This window comes from Tarenaya hassleriana, unplaced genomic scaffold (genome assembly GCF_000463585.1).
Source record: "Tarenaya hassleriana unplaced genomic scaffold, ASM46358v1 Cleome744, whole genome shotgun sequence".
Lineage (NCBI taxonomy): Eukaryota > Viridiplantae > Streptophyta > Magnoliopsida > Brassicales > Cleomaceae > Tarenaya > Tarenaya hassleriana.
The window spans coordinates 1-16134 of NW_010969979.1; the positions used below are offsets into that span (position 1 = coordinate 1).

The window sequence follows — 16134 nt, forward strand, 5'->3', positions numbered from 1 at the left end:
AATACCCATCTTCAATTAATGAAGATCGAACCTGGGTTGGAAAAGAGTTTTGCTTACTTCCTTATCATTTAAACCACCCGATCTTGGGTTATGCTACCTTATATTTAATGTCAAAGTTATGACTCGCTTAACAATGTATATCAAAATCCTATGTGCTGCTTTCTAATCGGTCAGAACTCGTATATTTGAGGCTATATATGTGTGAGTGTGTGTATATATATGTTATAATCTTCACCAAAAATATATATATATATATGTTATAATTAAATGTCACTTTGACCACGTTTTGCTATGGATGAACATTACAGAAATCGACTTCTCGGAATCCAAATGGTAGCCTCTCTCTACGTTCTTTAAATTGTTAAAAAAATTTGAAATATTATAAAACCTAAGTAAATAATATTTCTCCAAACATTTTAAAAGATTGTGTTAAAATTAAAATACTATTAAATTTCAAAGATTTTCAATAAAAATTGAAAACTTATGAGAATAAACATTTCCATATATCAAAGTTACAATTATCATTTTTTTATTTCAAAAAACGGACGTTAAATTCTCTCTTTAAAAAAATAATATAAAACCTAAGCATCATTTAAAATACATTATTAAAAATATCTTAGACAAAGCAAACATAAATAGCCCTATAAAAATAAGAATGTTTCAAACGATGTCTCGAAATGAAGAATAAGAATACACTTGTTAATTTTATATTAAATTTCACAAAATGTGAAATTTAATATAAAAAACGGTATAATTACCACCGAAAGTATAACCAATTCAAACATTTGACAGATGTCGATTACCGTACATATTGTGTAATATAAACAATTATTCTCTTTGAACTATGCAAAATTGATATTATTATTAATGCCAATATGCAAAACCCAACAATTCCCAATTGGCCACAAGCTTAACAAGCGTTAACGTGTGTAAGGCGGTTTCTGACATTGAATATATTTCAATATTTCTAAAACCGAATAATAATTGAAATGCATAATGTATATAATCATTTGGCCAAGTCTTGTAACTTTCAATCACGCACGTCTCGACATAACGTGCAGAATCTCTCCTCTTCTCAAACATCTACGCGTATAAATAGAGCTCCAAAGCATTCACATTTTCATCATCCGGACCAAACATTCACATATTCCAAAGATATTCCAAGTGTTTGTAGAGAGAAGAGGAAGAGCAAAAAAAAAAACATTCGAAACCATGAAGGCAATCGCCGTGACATTTTTCCTCTTCTGCTTCGTTTTTCCGGCTGCTTTAGCTCAGCTTCGGTTCGGATTCTATGGCCGGTCATGCCCTCGTGCCGAGTCCATTGTCGCCAATGTCGTTGCCAACCGCTTCCGCCGTGACCGCTCCATCACCGCCGCTCTTCTTCGTATGCATTTTCACGATTGCTTCGTCAGGGTACGTAACTTTATATTGTTTGTACCCAAATAAATCGATACATAAATTAAAATCGGTCTTGACTATCTAATGGAACAAATTCAATTGGTTTCCTCATCTAATGGCACCATATAATTATATATTGAGCTACAGATTCTACGTGAAATATAAGCGTGCCATGAATGCATGGCATTGAATATATATAACAAAAGGCATTAACTGAATCATTTTTTGTAGGGTTGCGACGCTTCTCTTCTCATCGACCCGAGACCCGGGAGGCCGTCTGAGAAGAACGCAGGGCCAAACGGAAGCGTGAGAGGCTACGAAGTCATCGACGAGGCCAAGAGACAGCTCGAGGCTCAGTGTCCTCGCACTGTCTCATGCGCTGACATCGTCACTCTCGCCACGAGAGATGTGGTTGCATTAGCCGGCGGTCCGAGGTACGCTGTGCCTACGGGAAGACGTGACGGTCTTAGGTCAAACCCGGCTGACGTCAACTTGCCGGGACCCACGATTCCAGTGACTGCAGCCATTCAAGCCTTTGCGGCTCAAGGGCTCAACGTCAATGACATGGTTACTCTTGTCATTGGTGGCCACAGCGTCGGTGTTATTCATTGCAGTCTCATCCAAGACAGAATCGCTGACCCTTCCATGGAACGCACATTGAATGCTCAGTACGTCAAGATTCTTCCCCCCTTTTTTTTCTTAACTCTGGTCCAGAGAGAGATGTATGTGAACCCTGAAAAAGAGAGAGACTTTACACTTCTTATCATTCGAACAACATATTATGTGAGACAGTTTCTGATGGTCCATCACTTGCAGGTTGAGGAACCAATGCCGTGCCCCGAACGACCCAACGGTGTTCTTGGACCAGAGGACTCCGTTCATAGTGGACAACGGACTGTGTTTGGAAGTTCTAAGACAGAGAGGAGTCATGAGGATTGATCAGAGCCTCGGTCTTGATGGAAGGACCCGAGGGATTATCTCGAGTTTCGCCTCAAACAACGCCCTCTTCAGGCAGAGATTCGCTCAAGCCATGGTGAAGTTGGGGACCAGCAGGTTCCTTTCTGGCCGTGCCGGTGAGATCAGGAGGAACTGCAGGGTCTTCAACAACGGCCGTTGATCGAACTTAACTGTCATTACTTCTGTTTCAATTTCCTTTAGTTCATCGACCGTGTACTTTCTTTCTAATAATCTGTCGAATGTGTGCTTTTCCTTGTACTCTTGTATTTTTTTTCTTTCTTTGTACTGATTTTTGTTCCAACTTATTGAGATTTTCCGTTTGTTATGCTCATTGAAATAAGGATCAAGTGATTTCATCAAAAGCTCTATCAATAATATCTTCTTCCTACCCAACAGTTGGTGAGTCGTCAAGGTATTGGGCAAACTTCACCGTTACCCCTAGTGCGTCGCAATGTATCATAGATACACCCTAAAAACATAAGGAATTAACAAAAGACAAAGATGCCCTTATAAAAGTTGGAAAAGTCTTTGTTGCCCTTAATAAAAATGAGCGTGTGAGAAAAAACACGTGTGCGAGTGGGTGAAAGTCCACCAGATTTGCCAGGGGCCCATTTGCCAGAGTAGAAAGGAAAAAAAAAAAGAGTTAGGGTTTTTTACTATACTTTCGAAAACAAACAGAGAAACACCGATAGCGCGGGCGAAGTGCGAAAATTTTCAGAAATCTGGCGAAATGGAGCGAAATCCACCGAGATCGAGTGTAGAAGGGTCACATGGAAGTGATTCATCTTCGTCAAGTGGCGAAGCCTCACATGGAAGTGATTCATCAGGGTCGTTCGAAAAAACAGATTCGCATAGAAAAAGGACCGAGGATTCTTCTCCGAATTCAGATGTGAATATTTTTTTTCTGAACTTTCTTCGAATGGATAGAAAAATGGAAAGAGAGTTGGTTTTTTTCTTTCTCTCCCTCTGTGTATGCTTTTCTCTCTCTCTCTTTCTCAGATTCTTTCTCTCCCTCCTTCTCTTTCTCTCCCTCTTTCCCAGTTTCCTTCTCAACTCCTCCCTCTTTCTCATTGACTGCTTCTTTCTCCGCTTCTTTTCTCTGTTCTTGTTTCTCACTTTCAACCACTATTGGATCATCTTTTTCTTCTTGTTCTTTTCTCTCTCTTACTACGATTTCTTCTTCTTCCACTCCTTCTGTCTGGTCTAATGCGTTAAGAACATCAAAAATCACCATGTCCGGTTCACCATCCACATCTTCTCTATGCAGACATGTCTCGGGAGGGGTTGTTGTGTATTGGGCTGAAGTCTCACCCTTTATATAAATGATTGTATTCAACCATATTCTAACTGTTTAATCATTAACCAAAAGTTTCGAACTTATATAAAAAACCAACTCTCTTTCCATTTTTCTATCCATTCGAAGAAAGTTCAGAAAAAAAATATTCACATCTGAATTCGGAGAAGAATCCTCGGTCCTTTTTCTATGCGAATCTGTTTTTTCGAACGACCCTGATGAATCACTTCCATGTGAGGCTTCGCCACTTGACAAAGATGAATCACTTCCATGTGACCCTTCTACACTCGATCTCGGTGGATTTCGCTCCATTTCACCAGATTTCTGAAAATTTTCGCACTTCACCCGCGCTCTCGGTGTTTCTCTGTTTGTTTTCGAAAGGACAGTAAAAAACCCTAACTCTTTTTTTCCCCTTTCTACTCTGGCAAATGGGCCCCTGGCAAATCTGATGGACTTTCACCCACTCGCACACGTGTTTTTTCTCACACGCTCATTTTTATTAAGGGCAACAAAGACTTTTCCAACTTTTATAAGGGCATCTTTGTCTTTTGTTAATTCCTTATGTTTTTAGGGTGTATCTATGATACATTGCGACGCACTAGGGGTAACGGTGAAGTTTGCCCAATACCTTGACGACTCACCAACTGTTGGGTAGGAAGAAGATATTATTGATAGAGCTTTTGATGAAATCACTTGATCCTTATTTCAATGAGCATAACAAACGGAAAATCTCAATAAGTTGGAACAAAAATCAGTACAAAGAAAGAAAAAAAATACAAGAGTACAAGGAAAAGCACACATTCGACAGATTATTAGAAAGAAAGTACACGGTCGATGAACTAAAGGAAATTGAAACAGAAGTAATGACAGTTAAGTTCGATCAACGGCCGTTGTTGAAGACCCTGCAGTTCCTCCTGATCTCACCGGCACGGCCAGAAAGGAACCTGCTGGTCCCCAACTTCACCATGGCTTGAGCGAATCTCTGCCTGAAGAGGGCGTTGTTTGAGGCGAAACTCGAGATAATCCCTCGGGTCCTTCCATCAAGACCGAGGCTCTGATCAATCCTCATGACTCCTCTCTGTCTTAGAACTTCCAAACACAGTCCGTTGTCCACTATGAACGGAGTCCTCTGGTCCAAGAACACCGTTGGGTCGTTCGGGGCACGGCATTGGTTCCTCAACCTGCAAGTGATGGACCATCAGAAACTGTCTCACATAATATGTTGTTCGAATGATAAGAAGTGTAAAGTCTCTCTCTTTTTCAGGGTTCACATACATCTCTCTCTGGACCAGAGTTAAGAAAAAAAAGGGGGGAAGAATCTTGACGTACTGAGCATTCAATGTGCGTTCCATGGAAGGGTCAGCGATTCTGTCTTGGATGAGACTGCAATGAATAACACCGACGCTGTGGCCACCAATGACAAATCGAGTTGTAAAAAATTGGTTACGATAGACAATACGACAAATTCACACCGTTTTCGATATGTCAGATATTTGACTTTTTTTATGATTTTTTATTTGTTTTAATATATTTTTGTTGTAATTTGACTTTTTGACTTTTTTACTTGTTTTTTTATTGACGTTTTCATTCTTTTTCATCTCAATTACTTTTTGACAATTGCAACTACTTTCTCAATATTTCGCATTTGTAACTTATACATTGCTACTTATTTACGACCATACATGATTTTTCAACAAACATACAAACGTTAATTCATCCCAAAATACATCCCAAAAATTATCAAAAAAACCATATCACGACCACCCTCATGTATTCGACCACCATTCTCAACTTCATTAAATATCTCTGCTTCATCTATATTACCCATCTGAGTCGTAATTTCAACTTCAGTTTCGTTAGTCGCAGATTCCACTTCATTGTCATGTCGTATGTCCTCATGCAAAATCTGATGCTCAACCCGACAAGAATCTCCAAACAATGTATCGTGATTATGTTCTCTATCTTCTCCATCTACTTTTCCTAACACACAATCTACAACTAAACCGCATGTCTCAATTATATCTCTACCTTCTTTGGTATTTGCAATATCTCCACCCTTATCTTCACCTACACACGTATTACATGCAACACATTCATATCATCCTTTTGCTCGATATTTATCCATCCTCGTCGTCCATTTGTCTTGCTGAACAAAAAGGATTTTACACCCATATCGTCAAATATATATTCTGGTTGTTTTCCATCAACGACCATCGATAAAAAGCTTAATTTTGGTGTCGCTAATTCCATTTTAAGCTGATCACATATAAATCGAACAAGCTCTTCATATGTCACCTGACTTGCTTTGTTACAGACACATATAGTCTTCCGATTGTCTTCCTCTCTTTTCCATTCAAATATTGCATCTTCATTCTTTTCCCAAAATAGATGTGTAACAATCTTTATAATCATCCATATTCCTGTAAAAACATCAACATTTATCATTTTCTCCAAAATTTCGTTCTTTACAGCAATGTGTACAGTATTTTTTATTTCATAATATCAAACCCTATAACAGAAAAAACAACATAATAATACTCGAAAATCATTGGGTCTTACTTGAATCTTATATCTTCACCGAAATTTGCCTTCAATTGCATAATAAACTGAAGAAAAAAAAACTAAGATTTGGAGATGATTTACCTTTAATGGCGATGAAACAGAGAGAACACAACAGGAGAAAAGTGTCGACGGAAGAGGGAGAAGATGATGGAACTTGAAGTGTAGTGCACGTTTTTAAATTTTAATTCATTAGGGTATTTTGATTATTTTTTTATTCAGGTTATATATGTCATTTTACTTTAATTAGGATGTATAATCTGATAGTTTTTTTTTATACATTTTGAGGGGTGTATCAGTGATAGAGATGTGACGCAAGAAGGGTATCTGTGAAGATTGCCCCAAGGTATTAGATTCAATTTCACGGGTGGTAAAAGATGTAATTTCTAGACTAAAATGGTCTATGTACAAAGCTTGATCTCGGATCTAAGATGGATATAGTCAGACCGAATGCTCAGAAAACCATCCTAATTATAAAAAAAAAATATGTTATTCCTTTAAATCTCATTGCACCAACTATTATTAAAAAAAATATTCTTCCATAGATTGCAAATTGAAAACTCTTTACTCATTTTTTTTTCTAATAAAGGATAAATATAAACTGTACAGATATAACTTTATACAGTTAATTCTTTAATTAGCAATTTTATACCATGTAAATTATACGAATGGAACTGTTGGCTTGCCATGTAAACACGTCATACGCCATGTCAGCAAATTAACCTGCCATGTCATCAAGTAGGAAAAACGGACGACATTTGAGCAAATTAACGTCGCCAATGGCATGAGTGTTTAAATTATAACATACTATACAATATTTCCACTATGCAATGAAAGACAGTGAGGGCCTCAAAATATACAAGTGTCTAACTGATTAGAAAACAATAGAAAGGAATTTAATAAATATTCTTACAACTTTTTAAGAAACATTATTTGCGTTATTTCTTTATTTTTATCGATAGTTTCTTTATTTGATAATTCCTTTTGAGTATTGGAATTTAACTTATATATATATATATATATATATATTGCTTTCTCTGCATCCGTCATTGTACTTGTTTGTTTAATATATTTCAGCTTTTGTTAGCCATAAAATATGCTCGTACATATACAAGTAGGAGATTTTTGGAAGAAGATCGTGGCGCCAACTTTACACTTGCTCGTTATATAAATAGAAAATAAAAATAAAAAATAAAACAAAATCGACGTATCACCAAATGCGAATAATGTAATTTTGACTTTTGATTTTTTTTTTTTCTTTTTATGTCTTTGTAGGCACAATGTCGGATACAGTTGTAGTCTTCGGCCTCGGCAGACAAAATTACCAAAAAAAACTGCAGGTCAACCCAAATGCTTCACGATCCAGATTGGAGAGGATGTATGTTTACATAGATTTCTCGATATTCTCTTGGATATAATTGAATTAAGGACCCGATAAATTTCCAGATTATAAAAAAAAGACATTATCCATCGAAGCAACAACAATAATACAACAATTGGATCACTTGATACAAGAATATTTAATTTATATTACAGCCATTTATCAAATAATTACATTGTATTCAATATCCAATATGCAAAAACTATTTGTATAAATCCTGAGAAGAAATTGATTATTGCCCATCTCCTCTGACTTTTTCCCCCTTTTTATATACTATGTACCTTCTCCAGTTATATATCCTTTCGATATCCATTTCTCAATTTTGCCCAAGAGATCAAAATCTTATACATGTTTCCTTACTCTAGCCTCTTCAAGGCCTCACGTTCTCTTTATTTTATTTTAAATCGAAATTCCCAAATGTACATAATATCAATATCGTCATATTTTATATCATAATTCGAGCGAAAATTAGTAAAAGACAAAAACAAAAACCGTGCATTAGGTATGCGGTATCATTCTCCCCAACTTTATAATATACAAAATCAAACAAACGATATATCATAAGATAATTGCAAATTGGCCACGAATCTGTAACGAACGTCACCGCGTAAGAAGACACATTCTACCATCGTTTTCCAGACTCTAACGAACAATATTCCAAATTATCGTGGGAGCACGTCTTCATAGGCAAACACATTGGCTTCATGGCTCGACGTTTCCGTATATATATATGCTTGGTCTTGCAGCCATAGCTTCATAGCAGTTCAAATTATTTCTAAGTATCAGAAGAGAGAAGAGGAAAAGCATTACCATCAGAAACCATGAGGGCAATAGCGGTGACGTTTTTCCTCTTCTGCTTCGTATTTCCGGCTGCTTTAGCGCAGCTCAAGTACGGATTCTACAGCCGGTCGTGCCCTCATGCCGAGTCCATAGTCACCAATGTCGTCGCCAAACACTTCCGCCGTGACCGGTCCATCGCCGCCGATCTTGTTCGCATGCATTTTCACGATTGCTTTGTCAAGGTTCGTAGTATTCAAGTTTTCGGATTCTCCAATTTTAAACTTCCATAACGAAATACGCGCTTGAACACATTTGCATGCATGTATACCAAACTAAGTAGAAATCATTATTATTTTTTTGTTTGAAATGTTACGTAGGGTTGTGACGCTTCGCTGCTCATCGACCCGAAACCCGGAAGGCCGTCCGAGAAGAACGCAGGGCCAAACGCAAGCGTGGACGGATACGAAATCATCGATGAGGCCAAGAAACAGCTCGAGGCTCACTGTCCTCACACCGTCTCGTGTGCTGACGTCGTCACTCTGGCCACGAGGGACGCGGTTACATTAGCAGGAGGTCTGAGGTATGCTGTGCCTACTGGAAGACGTGACAGCCTGAGGTCGAATCCTGCTGACGTCAACTTGCCCGGACCCACGATTCCAGTGACGGACGCCATTCAGGCCTTTGGGGCTGTAGGGCTCAATCTCTTTGATATGGTTACTCTCGTTATTGGTGGTCACACCATCGGTGTTATCCATTGTAGTCTCATCCAAGACAGAATCGCAGACCCTGCCATGGAACGCACATTGAATGCTAAGTGCGTCAAGATTCTTCAGTCTCTTTCTTATTCTTGTTGAGAGAGAGTGTGTTGATACTTTTTTCGATACGAGACTTTCTGATAGTCCACCCATCTGCAGGTTGAGGAACCAATGCCGTGCCCCTAACGATCCAACGGTGTTCTTGGACCAGAGGACCTCATTCAAAGTGGACAACGGCTTGTGTTTGGAAGTTCTGAGACAGAGAGGAGTCTTAAGGATTGATCAGAGCCTCGGTCTTGACGGAAGGACCCGAGGGATCATCATGAGTTATGCCAAAGACAATGCCCTCTTCAATCGTAAATTCGCTCAGGCCCTCGTGAAGATGGGGACCAGAAGGTTCCTCTCTGGTCGTGCCGGTGAGATCAGGAAGAACTGCAGAGTCTTCAACAACGGCCACTGACTCATAGATCATCTTAATGATCATTATTAGCTTTCCATTCCAATTTCCATTGCGTGCCTTTTCTTCCAAATAAACTGTCAAATGTGTGTTTTGTCTTGGAATCTTGATTTTGTCATTGTATTGATTTTTGTTCCAACTTTATTGAGGTTTTCAATTTTAATGTAAAACGAAATAATTATCTATCCATCGTTTTTTTAATTGCCGTTTTAATTATTGGCTCGGTGTTGTTGAGAGTGTTAGGAGGCCGTATTTATTCTCTCTCTAGAATATATACAGTTGTTGGATTGCTTTCTTGCGACACAAGTTTCCTTTTATTTTCATGCGCATGAGTTACTGTGATTTGTAAAAGCATTACATATGAATCAAATATAATATAAGCAGATTTCGCAATTTTAATAAATTTGGTCAAATATATCTCTCAAGTATATACGATTTTAAATTTTACTCGAATACCAGTCGGAAAAATCTCATAAATTTTCGAAATCAAAGTTAAAGTTCGATTTAATTGAAAATAAAAGCTATCGGACTCCGTCTGTCTCCACTAACATATATAATACACAACACATATATAACTAATATATCAAGATTATTAGATGAAACTCGTTGAATTATTCTTCTAAATATATAACTAATTCATGCATGAAATAGTTTCCAAAACGATAATATACAAAAACAACAAGACAATGATTGATCATATAAAGTAATTCCCAATTGGCAAAATAATTAACTACCATTACCGCCTAAGACGACGATTTCTACCATCGCTAATTTCAACAATGTGTACAAACGTGTGTGTGTATATATATATATATTTGCTTTTGTAATGACTTGACAACTTCATAACAATCCCATGCATATTTCTTAGTTCTTGGAAGAGAAGAGGCAAAAACACGTACAAACCATCATGAGGCCGATCCCGATCTCGTTTCTCGTCATTCTCTTCATATTTCCGGCCGTATTAGGACAGCTCGAATTCGGATTCTACGACCGTACATGCCCTCCGGCCGAATCCATAGTCGCGACTGTCGTGAGCAGTTTCAGCAGTGACCGATCCATCACCGCCGCTCTGCTTCGTATGCACTTCCATGACTGCTTCGTCACGGTCCGTATAACAAGTTTTCTCTATAAAACCTGATCTAACAAAGTATCATATGACATTTTTTTTATATCAAAATAATATTTTCATAACATGCATGCGTAGCTGTATTAGTTAACTGAGCCTTGCTTGATTTTGTTTGAATTGTTCCATAGGGTTGTGATGCTTCCCTTCTCATCGATTCAATACCCGGAAGGCCATCCGAGAAGGACGCGGGACCGAACTTAAGCGTCAGAGGTTACGAAATAATCGATGAGGCCAAAAGACAGCTCGAGGCCAAGTGTCCGGCCACCGTTTCGTGCTCTGACATCATCGCTCTCGCCACGAGAGATTCCGTGGAATTAGCCGGCGGTCCAACCTACCTTGTGCCCACGGGAAGACGTGACGGTTTCACCTCAAACCCGGAGGTCGTCGATTTGCCGGGTCCCACCATTCCCGTGCCTGCCTCCGTTCAGCTCTTCGCCGATAAAGGACTCAATATCGATGACATGGTTACACTTATCGGTGGAGGCCACAGCGTCGGTGTTGCCCGTTGCAGCCTCTTCCAAGACCGGCTCCGCGATCCAGCCATGGATCCCTCACTGAACTTTATGTATGTGTATATATATATATATCTTGATTTATAACGAGACACGTCTTTTGAACATAAAATATTACGTGAAAAGTTTCGGTTTTCCCGAGAAAAACACAAAGATTCGTACTAACGAAAGAAAAGACCATTAAAGGCGCAAACTTTATGACGGTATATTTGCAGGCTGAGGAACACATGCAGTGGCCCGAATGACCCTTTAGTGTTCTTGGACCAGTTGACTCCACTCACAGTGGACAACGGACTCTACATAGAGAGTCTAAGGCAAAGGGCGATCTTAAGGATCGATCAGAGCCTTGCTCTTGATGTATCAACCCGGGCTTTCGTGCTGAGTTTCGCCTCGAGCAACACGCTCTTCGCTCGAAGATTCACCCAAGCCATGGTGAAGATGGGCACGATTGGTGTTCTTACTGGTAACGAGGGCGAGATCAGGAGGAGCTGCAGAGTTTTCAACAGAGATGGTTGATGATCTTCTTTCATTACCTTAAATTCTCCTCTTTGTTTCTGCAAATTGTCTCAAATCTGTGTTTCCTCGGCCTCTGATTTCATCTTTTGTATTGTTTTAATCGATTTGGGTGTGTATGTGTGTATATATATATCTTTTTAATGGATCACGAACCAACTATCAAATAATTCAGTAAAAGATACACTTCCTTTTCCGTATTCCTCTAGTAAGATATAGTCTTTAATGAAATGGAAATGGTTACTAGTCCGCCTACAAATGTCACACACGAAATAAATATGCATATAAAAAAAATTTATGATTATTTTTATAATTTTATTTGATGAAAACAATTTTATGAGGGAGTTGAGCCATTACATCTCGAAACGAATCAGTTAGTTTATTCAAATATAAAAAAGTAGACTTTTAATAGTGGGGATTGTGGGTTGAATAACTCTTAGAGATTAAAAAAAAAAAAAAGAGAAGATTTTTATTTGTAGCTATTTGTTTATTATACAAGTTCACCAAATACATAATTTAAAATAGATTTCTAGTAGAAGATTTATTCAACCCACAATCCCCCACTATTAACTAAAAAAACAGAAATTTAAGAGAAAAAAAAAATATAAATGAGCTAAGATTGGGTTTCCCTCCAATGTCTGTATAATTAGTACTAAATCAAAACATAATCAAACTGTAAACTGACATAATATAATATAATATAATTCGACACAACATTACAACACGGAGCCACCAAAACGTCTTAACAATGGCCGCCTCATTCAGACAAAAGCCGGCAGGTTGCATTGATCAGGAGAATATGTAAAAACGGAGTAGTTTGCTCTGTTTTGCTTCCTCACTGGAGGGAGACCAAACTGCCTTACCTACCTTACATTTTCGACGTAAGACGGCTTAACGTTGCTTCTATCGATCCGTGAGGCTCATCCGTCGGTAGAAACACGTCGTTTTCAAACTGCAAAAACCCGACGTTATAACCGTTCGTCAAACCCTAAACCTCAAAATGTCAAAACTCAGTTCACAGTTTGAGGTTCAGAGGAAACAGAGAAGAGGCTCTAAGACAAAACCCTCTAGAAAAGAATCATTTTTAAGAACTAAATCTGTCCTCCAACAAACTGAAGTTTAGCTCTACATGTTAAAAGAACTGTTAAATCTTCTGATTACTCTGTTTGTCTTTTTATTTAACTGAAAAAGGGCCCAAAGAACAGAGAAGTTCATGATTCTTACCTTCACCATTGAAGGGTTTTCCTTGCTTGAGAGATTTACAGGTAAAAAGTGGATGTTCGGCATTTTCAGGTGGATCGACGATACATCGACGAACCTGGGGAAGGAATAGATTCACCAATCAAATCTAAAAAATGTCTCGAAAATTTCATCGAGCCACCATTTCCGATGAGTACCTTCTCAGCACAGTGTTTCCCATGAGATATAGAGTGCGTTGGACCGATGGGCTATACACACCGACTTCTGGACGGCCGAAGAAAGTCTCCATCAGGGCTTTCTTGACCTCGGAGTACCTCTCAGTGAAATAGAGTGACTTTCCCGGAACAGCTGACACCGAATCATATGAGTACCTGTATATATATGTATGCATCCGCATAGTCAGTTATAAGAATTCGTCACCAAACTGACTATGCGGATGCATACATATATATACAGGTACTCATATGATTCGGTGTCAGCTGTTCCGGGAAAGTCACTCTATTTCACTGAGAGGTACTCCGTATATGTATGCATCCGCATAGTCAGTTATAAGAATTCGTCACCAGGGAAGTGGAACAAAAACGAAATAACGAAAAATATCAATCCACCTCCACGATGCACTGACTTCGGTTGCCAGCATTCTTTCGCGAGTTTCAGGCAGAACAGTGTACTTGTCTCTCACAAAGCCCTCAAATCCTGACTGTTCATTACCATGAAAACAAACTTAGTGAATGCAATCAAATAACAGATCTTAATTCTGGCATGTATCAGTGTTCAACAACTAAATTCAACATGAAATCTCTTAAGGTTTAACAAAAAAAAACACCCGAGATCTGTTAAAGAAGTTCTTCCATGGCTCTCAGAAAGGAAAGCATCCTAAAGAAACGAAATGTAAAGTGAATGCTGGTCAAAAGACCGAGCAGAACATGTAGCTCTCTTATCTAGTGATTATATCAGAAATGTTCTCCAACGTATAACTGCCAAAGTGTTTGTAACTACCTGGGTTGTCTTCAGGAGAGATAATCCTTCGACACCAGATGTTAACTTCAATGCACCCGGGGACTCCCCGGAGCACAGGATTCTTCCATGGCTCTCAGAAAGGAAAGCATCCTAAAGAAACGAAATGTAAAGTGAATGCTGGTCAAAAGACCGAGCAGAACATGTAGCTCTCTTATCTAGTGATTATATCAGAAATGTTCTCCAACATATAACTGCCAAAGTGTTTGTAACTACCTGGGTTGTCTTCAGGAGAGATAATCCTTCGATACCAGAAGTTAGCTTCAATGCACCCGACTGTTGTACTATTGCCTCGGCAGTATGCATCTCTGATCCAAGCTTGAAACCTTCAACAAAGCAATGATCGAGAAAGCTATCAAATTAGAAGTAGCCGATTTTCGTACAAAGGAGAGGACTGGTTTTAAAAAAAACATTGGCCTGGAAACCCACCATGAATATGCGGCTTTCCACCTACAGTTGCACGCTCCCAAGGCTTCTCGATAATGTTAATAATGGCAGTGAAAACCTGGTAAAGAATGAAGAAAGGGACTAATTTACCGATCAAGCAACAACACAAAAACTAAATAACAAGCAAAGAGTATACTTGGTCAATCTTTACAAGAAATATTTAGTTGTGCATACCTGTGGATAAAATGAGCAAAAGTGTTTACCAAGAGAAATGGCAAATTCCTCCGCAGAAATCCGCTCCGTGCATTCCTTGGCTTTCGCATAAACCTATATCGGAGCTTAAGAGCTTTATCAAAACAAACCATGTGGGTCTCATTGATAATCAATCAATACATCACCAGAAGCAAAATTTACAATTACAGAACACAGAAAGATCTACTTACAGTATTCTTCATGGTATCGGTGGCGACAATTTCAGAGTTGTCATCATTTGCATAGGAGGAGAGACAGTGAGAGAGGAGGCTGATACTGACATTCCATTCGACAAAGTGATGAGACCCATCGTGAGTGTGGCGCCAGACTCTGCCCACTCTCACTCTCGCCTTCCCGTGCCTCTGCTCCAACTTGAACCCGTTCACTTCTTGCGCCATTGATGATCCGATTAATCTGCACCAAATCAATAGGTCCTAATAAGTAATAACAACACCGTTCAGTAAGATGGTACATGCATTAATGGACCATTTTGTCAATGATTCTATGCATTTTTACGTCCTACATATCTTATATTTTGAACTGAGATGAAAAGCTGATAAACACGACAATGTTAAGTGGACACTGAAAAGCTCGGATTGATGAAACACAGCCGAACACCATCTGGGCGTGAACCGGTCAGTACCATCGATGTTCTGTGGTTCGAGCAAAGATCAACAAGATGTGTCCGAAAATACACGACATAATCCCAGGAGTAGATCTCGGAATTTCGATATCAAGAAACCAAACAAAATTCAATCATCAAATCGAGGACTCATCAAATGAAGTATGAGAATTACCAAATTGATGATTAAAACATATATCCATGCTTAAGACGAGGAAAAAAGAAAGCTGATGGATCAAATCCACTCATGAACACAGTCAAGATATGTATTCCAATAGAATCACGATATGGGTAGTGATCAACCCATATACTCATGCTAGGAAACAGCCAGATTCGTGAAATAAAACTGATTCCAAAACGAATTTCATCGGATTTGTCACTGTATCGGAGGAAACTAATCTGGGCATAACCGAGAAAAACACAAGTTCGTGTTTCCGACAAGACAAAAGTAGATAAAATCAAGATTCCATGCATGAACAGATTCAAGAAATTCAACCAAAATGCGGTCACGACAATTCACCGCCAAACCCAGAAAGGATCAAAGGATCAGTACCCAAAAGAATCAAATAGATGCAGATTATGAAGCTAAAATTGAACTCTAGAAAGCGAATTCTCGGGTTCGTCACTCTGTCGGGATACTAATTGTTGTGATTTTGACGAGTTAATTCTACAAAAGTACCTGCAAACAGAGGATGGGTCTATGCAGAGAGAGAGAGAGAGAGAGAGAGAGAGAGAGAGAGTTCCGTATTCTCTTTTGTTTTCGGAAGACTTGCAAGATCAAAATATCAAACTCTATTTTAGGTATAAAAAAAAAGCTACAGAGGAAACAAATGATACAAAAGAATCGAAAGGGAAAATTAAAATCAATAGTATTCTTTTTAATTTTATTATAATATTTTTTATATAAATATGGGGTTTATTTTT

General features: G+C 38.6%; 5 protein-coding genes across 6 annotated transcripts; 3 read left to right on the forward strand and 2 right to left on the reverse strand.

The window, feature by feature from the left end:
- Positions 1 to 1116: 1116 nt before the first annotated feature.
- Positions 1117 to 2686, forward strand: LOC104801750 (peroxidase 44-like). Its single transcript, XM_010525092.1, has 3 exons — positions 1117 to 1413; positions 1630 to 2066; positions 2215 to 2686. The coding sequence occupies exons 1-3, from the start codon at positions 1213 to 1215 to the stop codon at positions 2513 to 2515; spliced, it is 939 nt and encodes a 312-aa protein (XP_010523394.1). The 5' UTR covers positions 1117 to 1212; the 3' UTR covers positions 2516 to 2686.
- A 1672-nt stretch (positions 2687 to 4358) lies between these two features.
- Positions 4359 to 5066, reverse strand: LOC104801751 (peroxidase 44-like). Its single transcript, XM_010525093.2, has 2 exons — positions 4979 to 5066; positions 4359 to 4830 (listed from the first exon to the last, which is right to left on the reverse strand). Exons 1-2 carry the CDS (start codon positions 4999 to 5001, stop codon positions 4530 to 4532), a joined length of 324 nt encoding a protein of 107 aa, XP_010523395.1. The 5' UTR covers positions 5002 to 5066; the 3' UTR covers positions 4359 to 4529.
- A 3264-nt stretch (positions 5067 to 8330) lies between these two features.
- Positions 8331 to 9797, forward strand: LOC104801752 (peroxidase 44-like). The gene is made up of 3 exons (XM_010525094.1): positions 8331 to 8611; positions 8747 to 9183; positions 9284 to 9797. Exons 1-3 carry the CDS (start codon positions 8411 to 8413, stop codon positions 9582 to 9584), a joined length of 939 nt encoding a protein of 312 aa, XP_010523396.1. The 5' UTR covers positions 8331 to 8410; the 3' UTR covers positions 9585 to 9797.
- A 634-nt stretch (positions 9798 to 10431) lies between these two features.
- LOC104801753 (peroxidase 44-like) lies at positions 10432 to 11916 on the forward strand. Its single transcript, XM_010525095.1, has 3 exons — positions 10432 to 10686; positions 10836 to 11272; positions 11435 to 11916. The coding sequence occupies exons 1-3, from the start codon at positions 10489 to 10491 to the stop codon at positions 11733 to 11735; spliced, it is 936 nt and encodes a 311-aa protein (XP_010523397.1). The 5' UTR covers positions 10432 to 10488; the 3' UTR covers positions 11736 to 11916.
- Positions 11917 to 12333: 417 nt separating this feature from the next.
- LOC104801755 (uricase-like) lies at positions 12334 to 15987 on the reverse strand. Of its 2 annotated transcripts, none has more exons than XM_010525096.2 (9): positions 15890 to 15987; positions 14780 to 15002; positions 14571 to 14663; positions 14379 to 14454; positions 14166 to 14275; positions 13541 to 13632; positions 13130 to 13303; positions 12957 to 13050; positions 12334 to 12684 (listed from the first exon to the last, which is right to left on the reverse strand). In XM_010525096.2, the coding sequence occupies exons 2-9, from the start codon at positions 14984 to 14986 to the stop codon at positions 12601 to 12603; spliced, it is 930 nt and encodes a 309-aa protein (XP_010523398.1). In that variant the 5' UTR covers positions 14987 to 15002; positions 15890 to 15987; the 3' UTR covers positions 12334 to 12600. The 2 variants fall into 2 exon arrangements, with proteins under 2 accessions (XP_010523398.1, XP_010523399.1); XM_010525097.2 differs by lacking the exon at positions 15890 to 15987 and adding an exon at positions 15764 to 15871.
- Positions 15988 to 16134: the final 147 nt, after the last annotated feature.

Coding starts and splice junctions, on each gene's coding strand:
- LOC104801750 (XM_010525092.1), top strand. CDS start 1,213: ATGAAGGCAATCGCCGTGACATTTTTCCTCTTCTGCTTCGTTTTTCCG. Junction 1,414..1,629: donor TTCACGATTGCTTCGTCAGG/GTACGTAACTTT, acceptor CATTTTTTGTAG/GGTTGCGACGCTTCTCTTCT. Junction 2,067..2,214: donor GAACGCACATTGAATGCTCA/GTACGTCAAGAT, acceptor CATCACTTGCAG/GTTGAGGAACCAATGCCGTG.
- LOC104801751 (XM_010525093.2), bottom strand. CDS start 5,001: ATGGAACGCACATTGAATGCTCA. Junction 4,831..4,978: donor GAACGCACATTGAATGCTCA/GTACGTCAAGAT, acceptor CATCACTTGCAG/GTTGAGGAACCAATGCCGTG.
- LOC104801752 (XM_010525094.1), top strand. CDS start 8,411: ATGAGGGCAATAGCGGTGACGTTTTTCCTCTTCTGCTTCGTATTTCCG. Junction 8,612..8,746: donor TTCACGATTGCTTTGTCAAG/GTTCGTAGTATT, acceptor AATGTTACGTAG/GGTTGTGACGCTTCGCTGCT. Junction 9,184..9,283: donor GAACGCACATTGAATGCTAA/GTGCGTCAAGAT, acceptor ACCCATCTGCAG/GTTGAGGAACCAATGCCGTG.
- LOC104801753 (XM_010525095.1), top strand. CDS start 10,489: ATGAGGCCGATCCCGATCTCGTTTCTCGTCATTCTCTTCATATTTCCG. Junction 10,687..10,835: donor TCCATGACTGCTTCGTCACG/GTCCGTATAACA, acceptor ATTGTTCCATAG/GGTTGTGATGCTTCCCTTCT. Junction 11,273..11,434: donor GATCCCTCACTGAACTTTAT/GTATGTGTATAT, acceptor GTATATTTGCAG/GCTGAGGAACACATGCAGTG.
- LOC104801755 (XM_010525096.2), bottom strand. CDS start 14,986: ATGGCGCAAGAAGTGAACGGGTTCAAGTTGGAGCAGAGGCACGGGAAG. Junction 14,664..14,779: donor CCGATACCATGAAGAATACT/GTAAGTAGATCT, acceptor GCTCCGATATAG/GTTTATGCGAAAGCCAAGGA. Junction 13,051..13,129: donor GGAAACACTGTGCTGAGAAG/GTACTCATCGGA, acceptor TTCCTTCCCCAG/GTTCGTCGATGTATCGTCGA.